At 50.0% G+C, this 20301-nt stretch overlaps 1 protein-coding gene and 1 non-coding gene across 8 annotated transcripts in view; both read left to right on the plus strand.

Moving 5' to 3' along the window:
- Positions 1-20301, plus strand: part of HNRNPUL1 (heterogeneous nuclear ribonucleoprotein U like 1) — a 37550-nt gene that overhangs the window by 15668 nt on the left and 1581 nt on the right. For all 7 annotated transcript variants that reach the window (XM_059150894.1, XM_059150895.1, XM_059150891.1 and 4 more), the window contains 7 exons: positions 4298-4564; positions 5719-5841; positions 5947-6075; positions 15713-15881; positions 16475-16759; positions 17868-18157; positions 19917-20108. In XM_059150894.1, the coding sequence (XP_059006877.1) occupies positions 4298-4564; positions 5719-5841; positions 5947-6075; positions 15713-15881; positions 16475-16759; positions 17868-18157; positions 19917-20108 (1455 nt within the window). The remainder of the gene's footprint in view (positions 1-4297; positions 4565-5718; positions 5842-5946; positions 6076-15712; positions 15882-16474; positions 16760-17867; positions 18158-19916; positions 20109-20301) is intronic.
- Positions 14882-14988, plus strand: LOC131819076 (U6 spliceosomal RNA). Its single transcript, XR_009349054.1, has one exon. It is a non-coding gene; the product is annotated as a U6 spliceosomal RNA (small nuclear RNA).

Below are 20301 nucleotides of genomic sequence, written 5' to 3' on the forward strand. Positions count from 1 at the left end.
CCAGCTCCTGCTTGTCCACTCACAGCACTGGGCAGCCCCCCTCCCGCACCCCCCACCCCTGTATTTCAGCATGTTCTCTATGAGAGTCTGCTGAGTTGGGTGTTGGGCCATTAAGCCAGTTCATAAGAACACTTCTAACAATGCCTGGAGCAGAGTAAGTGCTCAGTAAATACTACTTAACGCTGTTACGGTTAGGAGCTCTAGATGTTGTCAGGTGTGCCTTGAGACCTCAGGTGAGGTGGCTACCCGGGTGCTTCCTCTTGGTCTTGTTCTCCTCCCCCACCCTTGTTTGTACCCATGGACTCTTTTTTTCCCTTTCATTCTCACAGGAAGATGATTTCAAACTCAAAATCCTTAAGAAACCTCAGTCTTGCCCAGATTCTAACATTCACCAATTTGCTTTTATCATTTCTCAAACATAGAGGTGTCTGTCTGTATCTGATTGGTATCTGGTCCACTGGAGAGTAGGGTGCCTACGTCATGTTTTTGGTTTTTAGTCCTTTAGCCTGCATTTTGTAAGAATAAAACTGCAGTCTTAACCACAGCACAGTTATCGAATTTAACATTGATATAATACTATTATCTCCTCCACAGTCACATTTAAATTTTGTCAGTTGTCCCAGCAGTATCCTTTAGAGCAATTTTGTTATGGTCCAGGGTTATGGATTGCATTCTCTTGTCAGGGCTCTTTTTAAGATTTTATTTATTTTTTAACAGACAGAGATCACAAAGAGGCAGAGAGACAGGCAGAGAGAGGAGGAAGCAGGCTTCCTGCTGAGCAGAGAGCTTGATACGGGGCTTGATCGCAGGATCCTGGGATCATGACCTGAGCCGAAGGCAGAGGCTATAACCCACTGAGCCACCCAGGCGCCCTCTTGTCAGGGCTCTTTAGTGTGAAATAAGTTTCCCAGCCTTCTCTGGTTTTTCATGATCTTCTTATCTTTTTAATAAGAAACATGTTTTCTTGGGGCGCCTGGGATCGAGTCCCGCATCGGGCTCTCTGCTCAGCAGGGAGCCTGCTTCCTCTCTCTCTGCCTGCCTCTCTGCCAAATAAATAAAATCTTAAAAAATAAAATGTTTTCTTAATCAAAAATTCATCACATTTATGCTCTACGAACTGCTCTAAACTTTATATTTTAATTTCCCATTTAACAGTTAATCTTGGCTGTCTTTTCTTCTTCACACAAATAATGTAGATTTAGCTCAGTTAAAAACATTTCTGAATAGTTAAGGAATTCATCTGGTTTCCAAAGATATCAAGAGAGATAATATCAGAAGATGCGCAGTGCAAAGTCTCCTGTAGGCCTTCCCCCTCCACTCGTGGTCACATATGCTCCCAGCACACAGGAATCCCCGGTCCTCGGGATTTCTTCATCCAAATACAAGAAAGATGATGATCATCTCCCTTTTACAGAAGAGGTAGCAACAGCACCCGTGTTGTTTCATGTTGGTTTTTGTTTAATTATTTATCTTAGAGATTTTTGCTGTCATTACCTAGAGTTTTGGTTCTTGCACATAGTCTGCAGTCGTGTGCACCTGCCGTGTTCATATGTTCAGTTCTCTGTTAGTGGACATTTGCTTAGTGTGTCCCCTTTTCATCTGGTGGCTGCCTCGTACTCTGATGCAGGCATCAGTTTACCTGGCTGTTCATTTAGCCGATCTCCTGTCGATGGCTCAGGAAGCGGTCTGCTGGGGTAGTCGATGCTGCAGTGATGGCTTGTCCTGTCCCCATGTACCACAGTATCTTGGGGTTATTTTTGTGTTTCCACACTTGGATCTCCTGGGTCTCCCACTTCCCCAGTGGAGCACAGTTGGCAGTGCTGGGCTAAGTGATTGGCACCACATCCATCTCTGCATTCTTGTGAGAATCTACATGTAGTGTTTTTTCCTGAAAGTGCAATTTCTAGGTCTGAGATGGGGTTTTTTTTTGTTTGTTTGTTTTGGTTTTTTAAGATTTTATTTATTTATTTGACAGAGACAAAGCAAGAGAGGGAACACAGGCAGGGGGAGTGGGAGAAGGAAAGTGGGGCTTCCCGCAGAGCGGGGAGCCTGATGTGGGACTTGATCTCAGGACCCTGGGATCATGACCTGAATTGAAGGCAGCCGCTTAACGACTGAGCCACCCAGACACCATCAGAGGTGCATTTTAAAGTTTCCGTTGCTGCCACCAAGACCGCGCTCCAGAGAGGCTGTGGCACCTTAACACATCCTCAGTGTATGGCAGCATCCCCTGGATTCTATCCCATTGGAGCATGAGGCTCTGTGAGCGTGTGCTAGGGCATAACTACAGGCCTTGACTCCTGCTGCAACTAGATCATTCAGCCAGGAACCCCATTCCTTCTGTTTTTAAGATCCCATTCACAGTTTCCTTTTTTCAAAGGGTGCCATAACTTTTTAGAAGGCTTGGGGTGATGGATTGGAGGAGATGTGAAGACTAGGAGCCCGAGGGAAGCCAGGGGGAGCCCGTTTGTGTTAGATCCCAAGTTCTCAACATTCACAGAAGAGGATACAATGGCTGTCAGGCAGCGAGAACCATAGAACCCATTTCAGTAGACCATAAGGAATATTGTGCTTGGAGCCTTACAGAAGACTGATGATAACACCGGGCATGATGAATTTGGGATTCGAGACCCTGGACCGGCACCAGGGTGCTTTAGCAGGACTGACAGGACCACCTTTGCCTCTTGGACAGATGACCCCATGGGTGGTGGATTTGTCAGTTGAGGGTGCTGGTTTCTGTACAATATAGTAAGCTCCCCGAGTGAGGCCGTTGGTCGTAAGGAAGACTGACCCCCGGGATGCTCATCTCCATGTGAGAGAGTAAAGGTGACCTCGGCCACTCTTGTTCACATGAGCAGGGATTGGGCAGGAGTCCCTTTGCCAGATGTTTGGGTATCTGCCCTGCATGATCTTGACCTCTGCGGGCATTTAGAGATGAACAGATAACGACCATATTGAGCTTTGTCCTGTGAGTGCTGAGGACACTGGTGAGGAAGCTACTTAGAGAAAGGGATTCTCGTCACTTCTTAAAGGACAGGTTCCAAGGTGTTCTCCCCACTCCAGAGGAAAAGAATACCAGGTTTTGTACTTTTATCAGGAACCTCACCTTGTGCTTTGCTTCAGGCTGCCATCTGATCCCACATTTTGAGTCTCCCTTAAATGTAAACCTTTGCTTTGCACCCAGAATGATCTGAAGTGGCTTTGACCAAGCCCTTCCCCTGTTTGAAACAAGTCAGGGGCTCTGCTCTGCCATCAGCATGGAGTCCAAACTCCCCAGGTGACAGAGAGCCCCTCACAACACAGGACAGGGACCATGTCTCCCCACGGTGCTTGGCATCTCGGACTCATCATTCCCATTAACCCACTTAGTCCGGTTTGCAGCATAGTCTTGTCATGGCCCCCCTTGTGTGATAAGGAAACTGTAGATGAACTTCAAGGTCACACGGTTAGTAAATAGCAGAGTTGAAGCAGTCTGCCTTCCCAGACGGTCTTAACCACTGAGCTCCAGCTGGTCCATAGGAATGGGGTTTGAATAGGGTTTGAATGGACAAGCACGCCTGGCTCTCCCGCCGCACCTGAAGTTCCTTCTTCCTCATCTTGTGTGCTTCAGCCAGACTGACCCTTTGTTCTCTCCCCATTGGATTTGTACACAAACAACACTGCTCTGTAGGACTCTCTCCTCCCCCCGAAGACCTGGCTTGTTTCCATGTATTGTTCAGGACTTGGCTTGCAGGTCCCCTCCTCAGAGAATCTTGCTCCTGGGTAGGTACTCTTACTAAATTAGGATAGTGTCCTTGTCTGATGCCTCACCAGGCCCCGTGCTCCAACAGGCCTGGATCACTGACAGATCTATGCCCCAGCAAGAGCAGGAGCTGCTGAACACGTGTTAAACGAATGAAAGCATTTGTAGAGCTGGGCTTCACTCGAGAATCCCTGCTGTGGCTTTCCTTCCATCTGTTCTCTTTGCAGACTACTCTTGCTAGGCTTGAGGACAGACAGAATCGCCTTTTCTGTCAACATTTGTCTTAGGCACAAGACTTGGAGCTTCCTAAAATGACACGTGTCACATCCCCCAGCTTTGGGATTTGGGGACAAGAAGGGCTTTGGCCGCACCTTCTCAGCTGTTCCCTGGCGCCTTCTCCTGTATCTGCTGGCGGGTGGTGTGGGGGGACACTTAAATGTGGGAAGGCGGCTGTATTTCCACTCCCCATATCTGCTTCCTCCTAGCTTTGCTCTTCCTAGTGTTATGTCTGAAGCTAAGCATTGGCAGTTATCTTCCTTTGGCTCTTTCTCCTAGGACTTTGAATGTGGAAATGATGTGGAACTCTCTTTCACCAAGAATGGGAAGTGGATGGGCATTGCCTTCCGGATCCAGAAGGAAGCCTTGGGCGGTCAGGCCCTCTACCCTCATGTCCTGGTGAAGAATTGTGCGGTGGAGTTCAACTTCGGGCAGCGGGCAGAGCCCTACTGTTCCGTCCTCCCAGGCTTTACCTTTATCCAGCACCTTCCCCTGAGTGAGCGGACCCGGGGCACCGTTGGACCAAAGAGCAAGGCAGAGTGTGAGGTGAGTGGGCCTGGAAGACCGCAATGGAGGCTACCTCTCCAGAGCCACGTTGGTGCCAAGGCAGAGGGGAGACACTGCAGCCAGGTGGTGAGAGCATAACTCAGGAAGGGAGTAACCTTGGGGTTGGGTGGGGGACTACTTCCTCTAGGCTTCCCAGGGCTGGGAGAGAGAGGAGAGGGGAGCCATGGTGTGGCTTGCACGGAGGAGGGAGAGGCTGAGGTGAGAGACCTAAGTCTTGGAAAGGTTCCCAAAGAAAGTGTTATGTGGCTTCTTCCACATGGCTCCTTCAGGGAGGGCAAGACCGTCTGATGAACAAAAATGACAAGAGATCTTGGGGGTGATTTGGCTGCAGAAGCTCTACCAGGGAGCTTTGCTCTCAAAATGATGGTTTTTCAGATACAAAAGTGATTTTTATGCTTATTCCTAAAAAACTGAACACGAAAGTTAATTTCTCATAATTCCACTATCTGCAAGTAAGTTCACCAGTAAAGTTTTTGAGCTTAGGCTGTCTATCTTTTTTGCTGTGCTGGGTGCCTGTTTTGTACACACAAACTTATAATTTGAGATGATAAAGTATAAGCATTTTGATATCTACCCTTTTCATTCAACATTATTTTGTGAGCTTTAGCCAACTACATGAAACCCTATTTTTAAACCCATTTTTAATGGCCTGACAAACGAACTGCTCCCCTCTTGGTGTAGGTATTTAGGTTGTATCTAGTGTTTGCCAGATTCTGAATGTACTAAAATATCGTGTTTGTCCTCATGCGTATAGTCTGCCCCCTTCTCGGCCTCCAGGAGGGTTGTACCACTTCTCCTGGCCGCTATGTGCACCATTCTCAGTGCGTGACCCTGTCCGGGGTTTTCCCTGTCAGAAGCCACTTAATCCTGCCTGAACCAAAGTGTAAATACTCACAAGAACAGCGCTTGATTTTGTGCTCACCCCTTGCAAGGCCATCTGTTAAGACTCTGACAGCCCTCATGTCTTTGAATCTCAACAACAGCACTGTGTAGACGCAGTTACTGCTGCTGTTTTCTGGAGGCAGCCATGAGGTTGGGTTACCCTTGAGGTTACCAGTGAGTGAGGGTGGTGCCAGGCCTCCATGCCACCTACTGCTACTACTTCAGTGTCCCTCTTTGTCCCATTCTTATAGATTTTGATGATGGTGGGCCTGCCTGCTGCCGGTAAGACCACGTGGGCCATCAAACATGCAGCTTCCAACCCCTCCAAGAAGTACAACATTCTGGGTACCAATGCCATCATGGATAAAATGCGGGTAAGGATGGCCCCTGGTCACTACATATATACCCCTTCCCACCCCCCGTTCCAGTGCTGCCCTGCAGCCAGGACCACCCACCCCTTCACCACCCTCTGCCCACAGGTGATGGGCCTACGCCGGCAGCGAAACTATGCCGGCCGCTGGGATGTCCTCATCCAGCAGGCCACCCAGTGCCTCAACCGCCTCATCCAGATCGCCGCCCGCAAGAAACGCAACTATATCCTAGATCAGGTACTTGCTGGTGACTGTCCTGCCCCAGGAAAGGAAAGGGGCCTGTTGGGTGCCTGGTACTTTTATTTTTTTCCCCAGAATACTTGGACTGCAGTGCTGATCATCATGTATGGTCCCAGACTCTTGGCATAGTTCTTTGATTCCAGTCGGTGGGTGGGGTCTGGGGCATGATCCAGATGTAACTCAGGCTCTCAGCAGCCCAAAAGAACATCATCAGGTGATAGCTATTTAGTGAGATGGGAGGGACATGGATTTCTGAGCTGGACAAACCTGGGCTTGAGTCCCAGCTCTGCCACTTCCTAGCTGCATGCCTGTGGGCAGGTGACCTCATCCTCCAAATCTTGGTCTCCTGGTGTGTAAGAGGGAGATCGTAATGGTGCCCTCATAGCACATGGTCTGGTGTATCGTAGCTGGAGATTGTTAATTACTCTACGAAACAGGTACGTCCCAGCTTCTTTTAGCATGTTTTTATGACTGTCCACTACGTACCTAGTCACATATTGTGTGCCAGTTAAGAGGAAGGCTGTTAGCATCAGGTGATCTGGGAACCTTTGAAATTAACCAGAATTTTGTATGCAGGCACAGATACGTCCTTTAAAAAAAAACAAAAACCAAGCCACTGGACAGTTTTGAGTTAGGATAGGAAGATTATCCGTCGTTTTCAGTATTCTCAAAAGGATGAATGAGCCAAACATGGTTAAGGATGGATTCCTGTCTCAGAGTAACAAGTTCCTCATGTTTACCGCCTGTGAGACATCATTCTGGACATTGTCCTGAAGGCTTTCTCATGTAGCTGACCCCATAATGGTGGATCTGTGAATAAGTCTCTGCTGCCCTTAGCCTTGCCCTTGTGCTCTCTTAAAAATCTGAGTGCAGATGTGTGAGCTGTGGCACCCCTCTCCTGGAAGCCTTACCAGCATGTCTTCCATGTGCATAGCCCACGGATCCCTTGAGTTCAGAGTTCCGTGAGGGCAGAGCTGGTGGTGGTGGCAGGCTTGTCAGAAAAGTGGTTGGAAACCAGGGAACCAAGTTGGCTTCGCATAGGAGTGAGCATTTTATACAAAACAATTGAGGGATGCCTGGGTGGCTCAGTTGGTTAGGCGGCTGCCTTTGGCTCAGGTCATGATCCCAGCATCCCACATCAGGCTCCTTGCTCGACAGAGAGCTTGCTTCTCCCTCTGCCTCTGCTGCCACTCTGCCTGCCTGTGCTCGCTCGCTCGCTCTCTCTCTGGCAAATAAATAAATAAAATCTTTTAAAAAAAAAACAACAATTGAGTAGGAGCTCCCAGACTGGTGGACAGTGGAGGTTGGGGAAGAGTGGTGTGCTCAGAGAGCACAGGATCTCTGTGCCCTTCTGTATATGTTGCCCGAAGCTGCTTTTCCATGTGGCTGTTCTGGAGTTATATCCTTTTCATAATAAACCAGTAAGCTGCTGTTTATAGTGGAACAAATGAGGCCTCATAGTCAACATTTAAAAGAGTGCATAAGATGGCACTAGTTCTTTTTTTTTTTTTTTTTTAAGATTTTATTTATTTATTTGCAGAGACAGCGAGAGAGGGAACACAAATGGGGAGTGGGAAAGGGAGAAGAAGGCCTCCCACCAAGCAGGGAACCTGACACGGGACTTGATCCCAGGACTATGGGATCATGACCCAAGCCGAAGGCAGACGCCTAACAACTGAGCCACCCAGGCGCTCCTAGTTCTTTCCTTTCTTAATGATTTTTTTTTTTTTAGTTTTTTTTTATTTCTTACAGAGAGAGGAGGCACACGAGTTGGGGGAGGGGTAGAGGGAGGAAGAGAGAGAGAAGCCGACTCCCCTCTGGGTGCCGAGCACAATGCAATGTGGGGATTGATCTCATGACTCTGAGATCATGAACTGAACTGATGTCAAGTCAAACGCTAAACGAACCAAGCCACCCAGGTGCCCTAAGAAGAAATTAGTCCTTAAAGACAAAAAGAAAAAAAGCTATTTGCTGTTGATAGTTTTATGATGGACAAATTAAAGGATCTTGCCAAGCAGTTAAGTGTTGAGAGTGGAAATGTGTGGCCTGTTGATGAAACAGCATGCTACGAAAACTAAATATTGGCCGAGGCTGTGCCATGCTTTTGGTGTCCTTACGTAATGGCAGAGATGTGAGATGGGCTGGTGGACCTGAAAAGGTGTATTTTCATCCAGTGAGCAATGCTGCAGTCATAGGATTGAGCCCTGAAGACTCGAATTTGTAAAGAATACAGGACATGATCTCATAATATTAAACTTTGATAAGATAACTCACTGAGGGGCGCCTGGGTGGCTCAGTGGATTAAAGCCTCTGCCTTCAGCTCGGGTCATGATCTCGGGGTCCTGGGATCGAGGCCCCCATCGGGCTCTCTGCTCAGCGGGGAACCTGCTTTCCCCTCTCTCTGCCTGCTTGTGATCGCTTTTTGTCAAATAAATAAACTAACTCTTAAAAAAAAAGATAACTCACTGAACTAATTAAAAAGGAAAAAAAAAAACCCACAGTTGAGAACAAGATAGTCTAAGAGCCACCCAGAGTTATTGCCACAGCACAGCCCCATTCATGATGCATACAGCCAACCTCCCCCTTTAAAAAACTTTTTAAAATTTTTCTTTCTTCCTTCCTTTTTTTTTTTTTTTTTTAAGATTTTATTCTTGGGCACCTGGGTGGCTCAGTCAATTAAGCATCTGCCTTCAGCTTATGTCATGATCCTAGGGTTCTGGGATCAAGTTCCACATCAGGTTCTGCTCAGGTGGGAGCCTGCTTCTTTCTACCTCTCCCACTGTGCCTCCTACTTATATGTGTGTGCATGTGTGCTTTCTCTCTCTCCAATAAATAAAATCTTAAAAAAAAAAATAAAGATTATATTATTAATCTTTGTATCCAATGTGGGGTCAGACTTCTAACCCCATGATCGAGAATCGTGTGGTCTACCAACTGAGCCAGCCAGGCATCCCAAAGACTTTATCTTTTAAATAAGCTTCACTTTGCCCCATTCTTCTTGTCAGGGCATTTTGAAATTAGAGTCTGACTTGGTCTCAATGGGACTCTGGGTCCTGAAAAGTAGAGAGCAGTAGTGTTTTCGTACCCTGAGGTTTCCTTGCTTAGATACCAAGATACTGTAGATACTTAGACACTTAGATAACTTAAATACTTAGATACCTAGATATCTGCCTTCTCTGCCCCCAGTTTGCTGGTTAAATGATCTGTAAAACCCATTTCAAATATGTGGCCCAGTGAAGAAGAATTATAGTCCTAGGGATAAATGGTCTTGACATCTGTGTTCAGCATCTCTGAGTGGGCTATCCCTAGAAGTCAGGCCCCCAACCTGTGAGCCAGGCACAGAACAGCTGAGCTCTGTGAAGACTCACTTGTGGCCTTCTCAGCTTGTGCTGGCTTATTCAGGGACAGGGTCCAGGGCTGTACTAGGTATACCTGTGTTCTTTAGGGCTGCTGGTCTCCTAGTAGAGGGACCTGCTTGTCAGGCCCAGTGACCCAAGCCAACAGGGAGGCAAATAACTTAAACTCTGAAGGAGGGTGTGGGGAGGGTTCTCACATTAACCACAGATTGGAGGATTGACTTGGAGCCTGAAGCTATAGGTTATTCAGGCCCAGGACAAGGTCTAAGGCCAGTGGTTTGACCTCTTTTGTGTTAAGCCCCAAAAGTGGGTTCCAGAAAAGCCTGGAAGTAGGATATAAGATTCAGAGCAGACCCCTGACTAGATGCGGGCACTTTCCACTCCACCAGCTTTAACAGTGATAAGGGGTAAGTTGATGCATAGCTGTCTCCTGAGCTAGATAGAACTCCCAAAGCAGAAACAGTGCGTCAGGCAAAGATCCTGCAGTCCCAGGGTCTCAGCTCAGGTCTCTGCTCCCTTTTTCCTTTGATTTTTCCTGAGTGGTCAGACTTCCCTGCATTTGGCTCTCCTGTGTAGGTTGGCCTCAGAAATGCTCATCTTTGAGTGGGAAGGAAAAAGAGGCTATATGAGCCAGGATTCTGCCTTCATCCAGGATCCCGGCTTCTCTCCCAGAATGTGTTTCATTAAGCACACGCTCTTAGGTGTGTAGGGACCTGGACTACATTTAGTGATGACTTGAGTCCTCTTGAGATCATGGGGGTGTTACAGCTGTGGGACATCTGAGGAAGGCAAGGAGCAAAGTGGACCAGAGGGGAAGCTGAGGCCTCATTTGGGAAAGGAACCTATTTGAAGTTTGCAGTTGCTTTATTGGTAGAACAGGCCTCTGCTGACTTCCCAGAAAGTCACAGCCAAGAATGGTGGGGGCCATGGTGGAAAATTAGGAAAACTTTCTGGAGGTGGGGTGCCTGGCCAGAACATGGACAATGATAAAAGGAATTGAGACTTTGTCCTGAGGGCGGTGGTGAACCATGGTCATGTTTTCATCAGGGAGGAACAGGGCTCACTTCGCCTGGCTGGTGAAAGGTTGAAGAGAAAGGGGAACAGAGGTTGCATCACTTCAAGTGCTCTTTGGGATTCTTGCTTATCTGTGGAAAGCCTCTGGAATGAGGTGCTGCCTGGCCTGCCCCTGGCCTACGACAGGCTTCGAGACAGGACAGGAGCAGGATCTGTCCTGGAGGCCTTGAGAAGGCCTCTGCAGAGCCCTCTGTGAGGCCCCCAAACCACCCCCAGAGTCGGGACTGCAGGCTAGGAGTTCCCCTTCGGGCTCTAACAACCCAGAGCAGGCCAGGCAGTAATGATAAGCAGGGCTGGATGTGACAGTGTTGCCAACCACGCCTCAGTCTGCAGAACGTGTGGTGATTGTCCTGCTTTGGGTACCTGTTGACGAGTGCCCTGCCTTTGCATGAGTCAGAAACCTAGAGCCAAGAGTAGAGGCACAGAGTAAACCGCCTCTTGTTGGCAGGCGGTGGAGGGGGAGGTGTTTCTCTTCTCCACCTTCCCCACCCTCAGAGCCTCGGCCTGTCCCGCTGTTAACACTCCAGCTAGTTCTCTTGCCGCATGTGTGGTTCCTTCCACTGGGTTTACCTCGTTCCTCGTCCAGAGTGTGCTCTTTTGTCATTGGCTTTAAATGTGCTCCTCTGGGGTCCAGCCAGGTTTCTCTCCCCACCAGCTTGACCCTGATGAGCTCTGGGCAGGGGACAGTGGGACTCTCAGAGAACTCAGGCTGGGAGCAGCCTACTGTTTTACTCCCTCAGTCCCACGGACCATCACACACCAGAACTACCCACATGGCTTCTTGGAGAAACCTAACTCCTGTCCTTTGGTGCACATTGCTAGGGACTGGGGATAGCCAGGAAGCCAAGGACCACAGACAACCCCAGACCTTCTTAGAGTCAGCATCTTCAAGCAGGGTGGGACTGGGAGAAGCAGGAGCAGGGCAGAGGGATCCCACACAGCTGGAAAAGCTGACCTAGCTGTTGTGCTGGTCTCCTAGCAACAGCTGCCAGCAGCCCCCAGTGACCAGAGCAATGCTGGGCCGACCTAAGGGCTCTGACCTCACTGTGTTTGCTGTAGCAACAACCTCGAGCAGTGAACTCCCTTTTCTCCAGGAAGCCAAGCATTTGCATTTCTGCTGGCCTGGTTCACTCTTCTTCCTTTCCCCCAGCCCAGGAATAAGGGGAGGGAAAGGCAGTCTTAAAAACACTAGCCAAGTGTGTTCTCAGCACCTCCATTCCAGAGTGTCTGAAGAGCCATCCCTCAGAGTCTAGCCACTTCCCAGGACAGAGGCTGCCTATTACTGGAGCCCAGGCTGCTCCGCCCCGTCTCCCACCACCCCATGAAGCTGCAGGGACTAGCATTCTTGAAAGCATTGCTTCTGTCTGCCCCCTCCTCTGTACCTTGACAGGGCAGGTCTGCCCCTTGGAAAGCCTCTAGGAGGTGTTTATCCCTGTCCTTGGGGTTCAAGGCAGTGAAAAGAAAAGAGGATCACTTCTTCCAGGCGAGAACCATGGAATAGGTTGTCCACAGACTGGTTTAGGGCCACAGTCACTCTGGCTTTTGTGCCAGGAGAAAACCTCATTATTTAGCGAGAGGAGGCCAAATTCTATCTTGCTATGATCAGATGCCACCTTCTGCTTTGCTTTCAGGAATGAGTCCAGGAAGAGCAGTGGGGAGAGGGACTTTTCCTCCGTAACCTGATGTGCCTCTTAACCATTTGTAGTCCAAGGCCTCTCTATTGGGCCAGTCCTCACGGCATGGATGTGTGCTTGCAGCACACACGGTCCTCCTTCCTGTCCCTGGAGGATGGGACATTTTCCTCGGGGAACAGGGAAGGAACATCCCCACCTGGTGTGTGTCAGAACCAGAGGTCTGATTGGTTTAGAGAACAGCTACACCCACCACCCAGATCTTCCAGCAGATGTACACCAGGGTCCCTGGCCTCTGGCTGACCCACAGCCCAGCTTCCTGTTCCGTGTTTTGGGAGAGGATCTCTTGTGTCTTGTCTTTTCTTCGAATTTAACTTTCCTTTATCCTTTCCATTGGGAAGTCTCTCCTGGGACAGTGTCAGTCCTGTTGGCCCTATTTTCAGATCCACCCTGTGCGTGTTGACTTGGAACTTTCCATGCCTCCTCCTTGCCACATGCCAGACATTTTCACATCTGCAAATCCTCACCAGAGCCAAAAAGTGGGTGATCTGATCCTTGTCTTTCAGATGAAGAAATTTGAGGCGTGGGCTAATTAGGTGACTTGTCTGCAGTCTCACAAGTAGTTGAAGGCACCGCTGGGATTTCAGCCCCAAGCTTCCTCCCCAGAGCCCGTATTTGCTCTACCCTGTCTCATTGTCCCTGCTTTCTTCTTCCTTTTTTTGAAGATTTTATTTATTTATTTATTGTGTGAGCAGGAGGAGAGAGAGGGAGAGAGAGACTCTTAGAGGGACTCCAGGCTGAGCTCTGAGCCTGACTTGGGGCTAAATCTTAAAACCCTAAGATCACGACCTCAGCCAAAACCGAGAGTCAGATGCTCAACCAACAGAACTACCCAGGCACCCCCGTCCCCTTCTGATGGGAACTCGCTATGGCTTGGTCTTCCCCAGGTGTGGATTTCTTCATATCTACTTTACAGTGAGGCTAACCACGGCACACGTCCCTCCCCGTCCCTCCCCGGTAACGGCCATAACAACAGTGGCTCCCAGTTGTTGACTGCTGGCTGTGAGCCAGGCCCTGGGCTAACCAAGGGCCTTTACACACATGAACTCCTGCTGTCTTAATGGTGAGCATCTGACATTCATACTATTCTCCCTTTTAAGGGCTTGAGACTCATTAAATGCACAGTACGTTGATTTTACGGACAAGTAGGCTGAGTGGCACTGTTCACCCAGGACCACATGGGTGGGACCTGAGCAAGTCAGATTAGAGCTGGGTGTGCCAAGCCACCCCTAAACACACACACACTGCCTTCAAGCTGGAGTGTGCCAGGCAACCCCTACACACACACGCATTGCCTGCGTCAGGGTGGCTCCTGTGCTGGAGGCCGTCTAAGAACCCCTGCTCAAGGACTTTTCACGCGGGGACTGTTGCTCTGCATCCTTTTCCGCCCCTTCCTCACAGCCCTGGCAGGGAGGCTCTTCATCTCTGTTTGCCAAGTGAAGCAACTATAAGGACTGGCCAGAGTGATTTATCGGCCACACTAGGACTTGACCTGGGGCTTTGCATCCTGCCAAGCCGTTGCTTCAACATGTGGTATATTCTCATGTGCACGCCCCTTTACAGGCTGTTCCCCGCTGTGGCTTCTCCCTCAGTCCGTCAGAGCCTCTCAGAGTTGTTCAAAGGCACATATTCCTCTTCACTCCAGTTGTGTTGAGTGTCTAAGTTTAAATAGGTCAGATACCCATAGAGGTGGCTGGGTCCTACCTCCAGAGACAGGTTTGGGAATTCCGAGTGGCATTAGGGCTGCTCTCTTTATCAGTAGCATCCAGGTGGTTTGGGTGTATAGGCTGATTCTGGGGTCCTGCGGGTCCAGGCCCCAGTTCCAGAGGGCCCGGCATATAGGAGGTACTCCGTAAATGGAAGCTGTTGTTAACTGCTGCTCTTGGTCCTGTGTGTTCTAGAGCGCCGCTTTGTGCTGCCACCAGCCCAGCACACACCTGCGCATCACCAAGAGGAAGGGAAACATTAGCAGCAAAACTTAACTTACAAAATGCATGGGCTCTTGCCTTACCCAGCTCCTGGTTAAAAGTCTGTGGTGAGGCTGATGCTTTAGAGAAGGACTGAGTGAATAAAGGAACCACAGTGTTGACGACAAGAGTCCATACAAGTGTCAGAAAGGGCCAGTTAGTTATGGCAACCATTCTGTAAATATGTAGCCATTAAAAGAGAACACTGGCAACGTTAATTAGAGAAACATTAAGTGAAAAAGCCTTCACGGGGTGCCTGGGTGGCTCAGTGGGTTAAAGCCTCTGCCTTTGACTTGGGTCATGATCCCGGGCTCCTGGGATCGAGGCCCGCATTGGGCTCTCTGCTTAGCAGGGAGCCTGCTTCCCCTCCTCTCTGCCTGCCTCTCTGCCTACTTGTGGTCTCTGTCTGTCAAGTAAATAAATAAAATCTTTAAAAAAAAATTAAAAGGCCTTCAGGACAGTACCTAGCCTGATTCCACTTGTGTTATTTTTTGTTTGTTTTTTTTTTAAAGATTTTATTTATTTGAGAGAGAGAATGCAAGCAGGAGAGGGCAGGTAGGGGCAAAGGGAGAGGGAGAAGCAAACTCCCTGCTGAGCAGAGAGCCTGATGGGGCTCCACCCCAGGACCCTGGGACTATGACCTAAGCCGAAGGCAGACACAGCTGACTGAGCCACCCGGGCACCCCTGCAGTTGTGCTAAAAATCACACAGATCTGTGCTGGCTTTAGCAACACATATACTAAAATAGGAACGATACAGAGAAGATTAGCGTGGCCCCTGCGTGAGGATGACCCATGGGTTCATGAAGCATTCCATATTTTAACATGAGCACTTTCCATGTGTACCTCTAAGACTTTCCCATCATGTCTCAAAGTAAGTGTTTTTAAAAAGAAAAAAAAAAGTTACACAGATCTTTTTAGAAGTACGTGAATTCAGTACAAGTCGTTTTGGGGAAGGAGGACTGGCAGGAAGTGGATGAAGGGGTTCTTACTCTACATTCTTACTCTGCCTTGTACTCTAAAGTATTTATCACATGAGCCTGTGTTACTTTTAGAATGGGGGGGATATTGTAAGGTGGCATACCACTAATAAATAGGAGTTTAAAGTGCAGGGACGCCTGGGTGGCTCAGTTGGTTAAGCAGCTGCCTTCGGCTCAGGTCATGATCCCAGCGTCCTGGGATCGAGTCCCACATTGGGCTCCTTGCCCCGCAGGGAGCCTGCCTCTCCCTCTGACTCTGCCTGTGCTCTCTCTCTCTCTGACAAATAAATAAATAAAATCTTAAAAAAAAAAAAAAAAAGATCATTAAAGTGCAACCGCAGGGAACCCCTTGTCCTGTGACTGTCAGCAGCCACTTTCCCAAGTCAGTTTTCTGAGGATGGGCTCAAGAATCTTAAAAGAGTGGTTTTCTGAGTTTCCGAGTTTTCTGAGTTTCTTTACTTTGGAGAACTAGCATACTTTTCTCTTCTTGGCCTACATAATGCCTGACAGAGAAAAAAACCCAATTTGTAATGTGCCATTTCTTGCCTCTTCTGTTACCTACCCTAGACAAATGTTTATGGGTCAGCCCAGAGACGAAAAATGAGACCATTTGAAGGCTTCCAGCGCAAAGCCATTGTAATTTGTCCCACTGATGAAGACCTAAAAGACCGGACAATAAAGCGAACCGACGAGGAGGGGAAGGATGTCCCAGATCACGCGGTCCTTGAAATGAAAGGTAGGAGATGAGCGGTTCCGGGGGGATAGCACAGCGCGGTCCTCTGGAGAAAAGCACCTTCCACAGCCCCTTTCCCAGCTCCTGGCTTATTCCTTTGTTGATCTTGTCCGTTCTTTCCTACCTCCTGTCTGGTGCAGCTGTGAATGGAAGAGCTGCCAGAAATCTCTCAGGGCATGGGTTTCAGACTCAGTGGGGCTGGGCCAGGATGAGAGAGAGGATTATGTGGGAGCAGACACTGAAAAACCCGACAGGCGCTGCCTCTGGCACCCACCGGTGCCGTACTGAGCTGGCTTCTGTCTCCTGCTCTGTAGAAACAAGGATGCTAATCCCACCTGCCTGGCCCACTCCCTGGGGAGGCTGGAGGGTGTATTTATATTTGGTGGCACTTAGGTCATTTCCTCAGAAGAGAGACAGGAGAGTCTTTGTTAACCCTGAACACTGTTAGGTTGAGACCCTTTTTTGCTTCTGTCACTCACTACTCATCCCCTCTGCCATCTCCCTTCTGGCACGCCAGTGTCCCAGGGGTGTCGGAACCAGACGGGGGAAGGTACTGACCTCTCCCTGTTCCCTCTGGGGCCCTGCCTTCTTCCCAGCCAACTTCACATTGCCGGATGTCGGGGACTTCCTGGATGAGGTGCTGTTCGTTGAGCTGCAGCGGGAAGAGGCCGACAAGCTGGTGAGGCAGTACAACGAGGAAGGTCGCAAGGCCGGGCCACCCCCTGAAAAGCGCTTTGACAACCGAGGTGGTGGCGGCTTCCGGGGCCGCGGAGGTGGTGGTGGCTTCCAGCGCTATGACAACAGAGGCCCACCAGGGGGTAACCGAGGAGGCTTCCAGAACCGAGGGGGCGGCAGCGGTGGAGGAGGCAACTACCGAGGAGGTGAGCCATCTCAAACAGTGCTCTTTCAGCTCTTGGCTTCTGGGGCAGGGTTGGGGTTTGTGACCTAGGGTTGGGCGTTGTGTCAGCAGGTGAATTTGCCTAGCACCCGCTATGGACTGTGGGCTGTGGGCTGAATTCTGGCGGAGAACTGTGGTGAGTCAAACCGTAGGCCCTCAGGGGAACTCCCCCACTGTCCTGCTTTCCCTGGGCGTTGCTCCTGAAGCCCATGCCCCTTTGCAGCTTACTCTAGTGTCATTTTCGCAAATCTTCTCTGCCATCTGACCGTAAGCTGCTTAAGAGTGGCCAGAACAAGTTTACTACCGGTCTTAGTTTCCAGCTCAGGACCTAGCACAAGACAAAAGTTAAGACTGTTTTTGGTGTTTGGTATTAAAACAAGTAGAGAAGTGGGCTGAGAGAAGTTAATTTAACCAAGATTTGCCTGACTAAATCCAGAGCTAGAGTTAGCACCAAGTGGCCTGTTATTAAGTTCTGCTGTTTCTGAAGCAAAGTATATGATCGTGATTTAGCTAGCATGCCTCACTTAGCTTCAGTGTTGAGCTGGATGGTTCTGGGGACACCGCCATGACCCAGACAGACACATCACCCTGTAGTGGCTGTCCAGAAGGCTTCTGGGCTGAGTGGCAAAGCCCTGGGTTAGCGTGAGCTTGGTGACACCTGATCCAGGCTGGGAGGGAGCAGACTAAGGAAAGGCCTCCCGAGACACCAGTGTCTAGGCTGAGGTCCAGAGACCAGTGGGAGTTGGCAGGGGGCAGGGTTCTGGGCCCAGCCATAGCTGCTCAAGGGCTCAGGGGGAACTGACCCATTTGACCAAGCATGAAGAGGACTATCCTGCCCTCTTCCTAACCACCTCTTCCAATTTGTTCAGCAGCTGTTGGGATGCTGGGGACACAGTAGGAACCAAGCAGCCCTGGTCCCAAGCTCACAGTCCCGTGGGCAAGACAAGCCTGTCAGCAGACAGTGATGACTGAGTTATCAGGGCCGCACAGGGGATGAGCCTGGGGATCTGGGGAGACCAAGAGTAGAGCCCTGCTTCTGAGGGTCACCAATTCAGAGTGACAGGGCCTCTCCCCTGGCTTATCCGGCGCAGGCTTCAACCGCAGTGGAGGTGGTGGCTACACCCAGAACCGCTGGGGTAACAACAGCCGGGATAACAACAACTCCAACAACCGAGGCAGCTACAACCGGGTTCCTCAGCAGCAGCCGCCACCCCAGCAGCCGCCGCCGCCACAGCCTCCGCCCCAGCAGCCGCCACCACCACCCAGCTACAGCCCTGCTCGGAACCCTCCGGGGACCAGCAGCTACAGCAAGAATAGCAACATCCCCGGTTCGAGCGCCAATACCAGCACCCCCACTGTCAGCAGCTACAGCCCTCCACAGGTGAGAGAAGGAGCGTGTGCGTCCACAGGCCAGAGGAGGTGGGCTGGGGGAATGGGCAGTGGGCGTCCTGGCCACACCTCTCTACTCTTTCCTCCAACTCTGCCCTTTTTCATGGCAGTGCTTTTTTTTTTTTTTTTTTTTTTTTTTAAAGATTTTATTTATTTATTTGTCAGAGAGAGAGGGAGTGAACACGAGCACAGGCAGACAGAGTGGAAGGCAGAGTCAGAGGGAGAAGCAGGCTCCCTGCGGAGCAAGGAGCCCGATGTGGGACTCGATCCCAGGACGCTGGGATCATGACCTGAGCCGAAGGCAGCTGCTTAACCAACTGAGCCACCCAGGCGTCCCTCATGGCAGTGCTTTTGACTGCAGTGGACCCTAGTTGTTCCTTCCAGACCCAGATAAATCAGGAACCTACCTGTTCTCCCACCCCCTCACAGTCATGTGTTGTGAGTGTTTATTGCTTAAGTCGCTGTCGCTGGGCTCTCCTGAATCCCCGAGAAAGCACCTAATTGGAGTTCCTTTTGCCTAGACTGGCAGCATTTGGAGCCATGCCCTGAGCTTGGGAGGTCTTGCCCTGTGTCCTGAGAGCTTCACTCTGGAGCAGCTCCTGGCTCAGTTCCAGTTCTCCAAAAGCCAGTGCTTGGGCTCTGGAATGCACAGGCGCTGTTAGCCAGAGTAGTCCACAGCCGTTTCCTAAGTGCCTTCCACATGCCAGGCCTGGGGACAGTTGCCAAGAGACAGATGAATGACTCCCAGTCCTGGTCTAACCAGAATGTTTCCTAGAACAGGATGGGTAGGCACAGATTCAAACCCCAACCCCACAATGTCTGGGTTCTATAACCTTGCACAAACAGTGGCACCTCTCTGTACCTCGTTTTCTTTATAAAAGACTATGGAGTTGTTGGTAGAACTCATTTGCAAGGTTTGCTGTGAGGGATGGGTGGTATTCTAGCTTTGTGGGTAAGACTCTGGAACTAGACAGACCAGAGGTCAAGTCCTAGCTCCACCACTTTTTACTGTGTGACTTGGGTCCACTAATTTCACCTCTCTGAGCTTCAGATTCCTGCTCTATAAAATGAGGCTAGTGGAACCTGCCTCACAGGGTTGATGGGGGAATTAGAGGGATTAATGATCCAGTCTGCATGTGGAAGCACTTGGGAAATTGCTACTACTGTTCTCAGCAGACCTTCCCAAAACAACTACCACCATTTAGGGAGTTCCTGGTGGCTTGTGCGCTCAAGCTTCCCGAAGATGCAGGGCCATCAGAAGGGCTAGTTCTGTTGTAACTCTCATCTTTTTTTTTTTTTAAAGATTTTATTTATTTATTTGACAGAGAGAAATCACAAGTACACTGAGAGGCAGGCAGAGAGAGAGAGAGAAGGAAGCAGGCTCCCTGCTGAGCAGAGAGCCCGATGCGGGACTCGATCCCAGGACCCTGAGATCATGACCTGAGCCGAAGGCAGCGGCTTAACCCACTGAGCCACCCAGGCGCCCCTGTAACTCTCATCTTACGGGAGGGAAAAAAGCAGTAGAATTTGAAGAGAGGCTGTGTCTCTTGCTCCTCCAGAATCTTAGAGCTGGGAGTAGAGTCCAGAACAAACACAACCCTGCCTCCTTCCCTGTCCCACCATGTCACAGAGCTGACCCATTTCCTCAGCCCGCAAACAACCTCCCCCAGGGAAGTTCCTTTGTGGTGCACAGCTTATGAAGGCCCTTCCTCCATCCCAGCTGAACCCTGGTTTTTTCCCCCACTTTACAGCCGAGTTACAGCCAGCCACCCTACAACCAAGGAGGTTACAGCCAGGGCTACACAGCCCCACCGCCGCCGCCACCACCACCGCCTGCCTACAACTATGGGAGCTATGGCGGCTACAACCCGGCTCCCTACACCCCACCGCCGCCTCCCACTGCACAGACCTACCCTCAGCCCAGCTATAACCAGTATCAGCAGGTAGGTGCCAGACTCAGGGTGGGGCAGCGGAGGGAGGGTACACATAAAGAGACTTCAGGGGACCTGCATGGATGTATATTCTGAGACTGGGGTCCCTCGTTATTCATACTACAGAGATGGGCTGATCTCAGGCTGGCAATCACCTGATATAGCCATTCCATTTAGTGAACGTTCTGCACTGGTATCTGAGCCT

The sequence above is a fragment of the Mustela lutreola genome, chromosome 16 (genome assembly GCF_030435805.1).
Source record: "Mustela lutreola isolate mMusLut2 chromosome 16, mMusLut2.pri, whole genome shotgun sequence".
NCBI classification, from domain to species: domain Eukaryota; kingdom Metazoa; phylum Chordata; class Mammalia; order Carnivora; family Mustelidae; genus Mustela; species Mustela lutreola.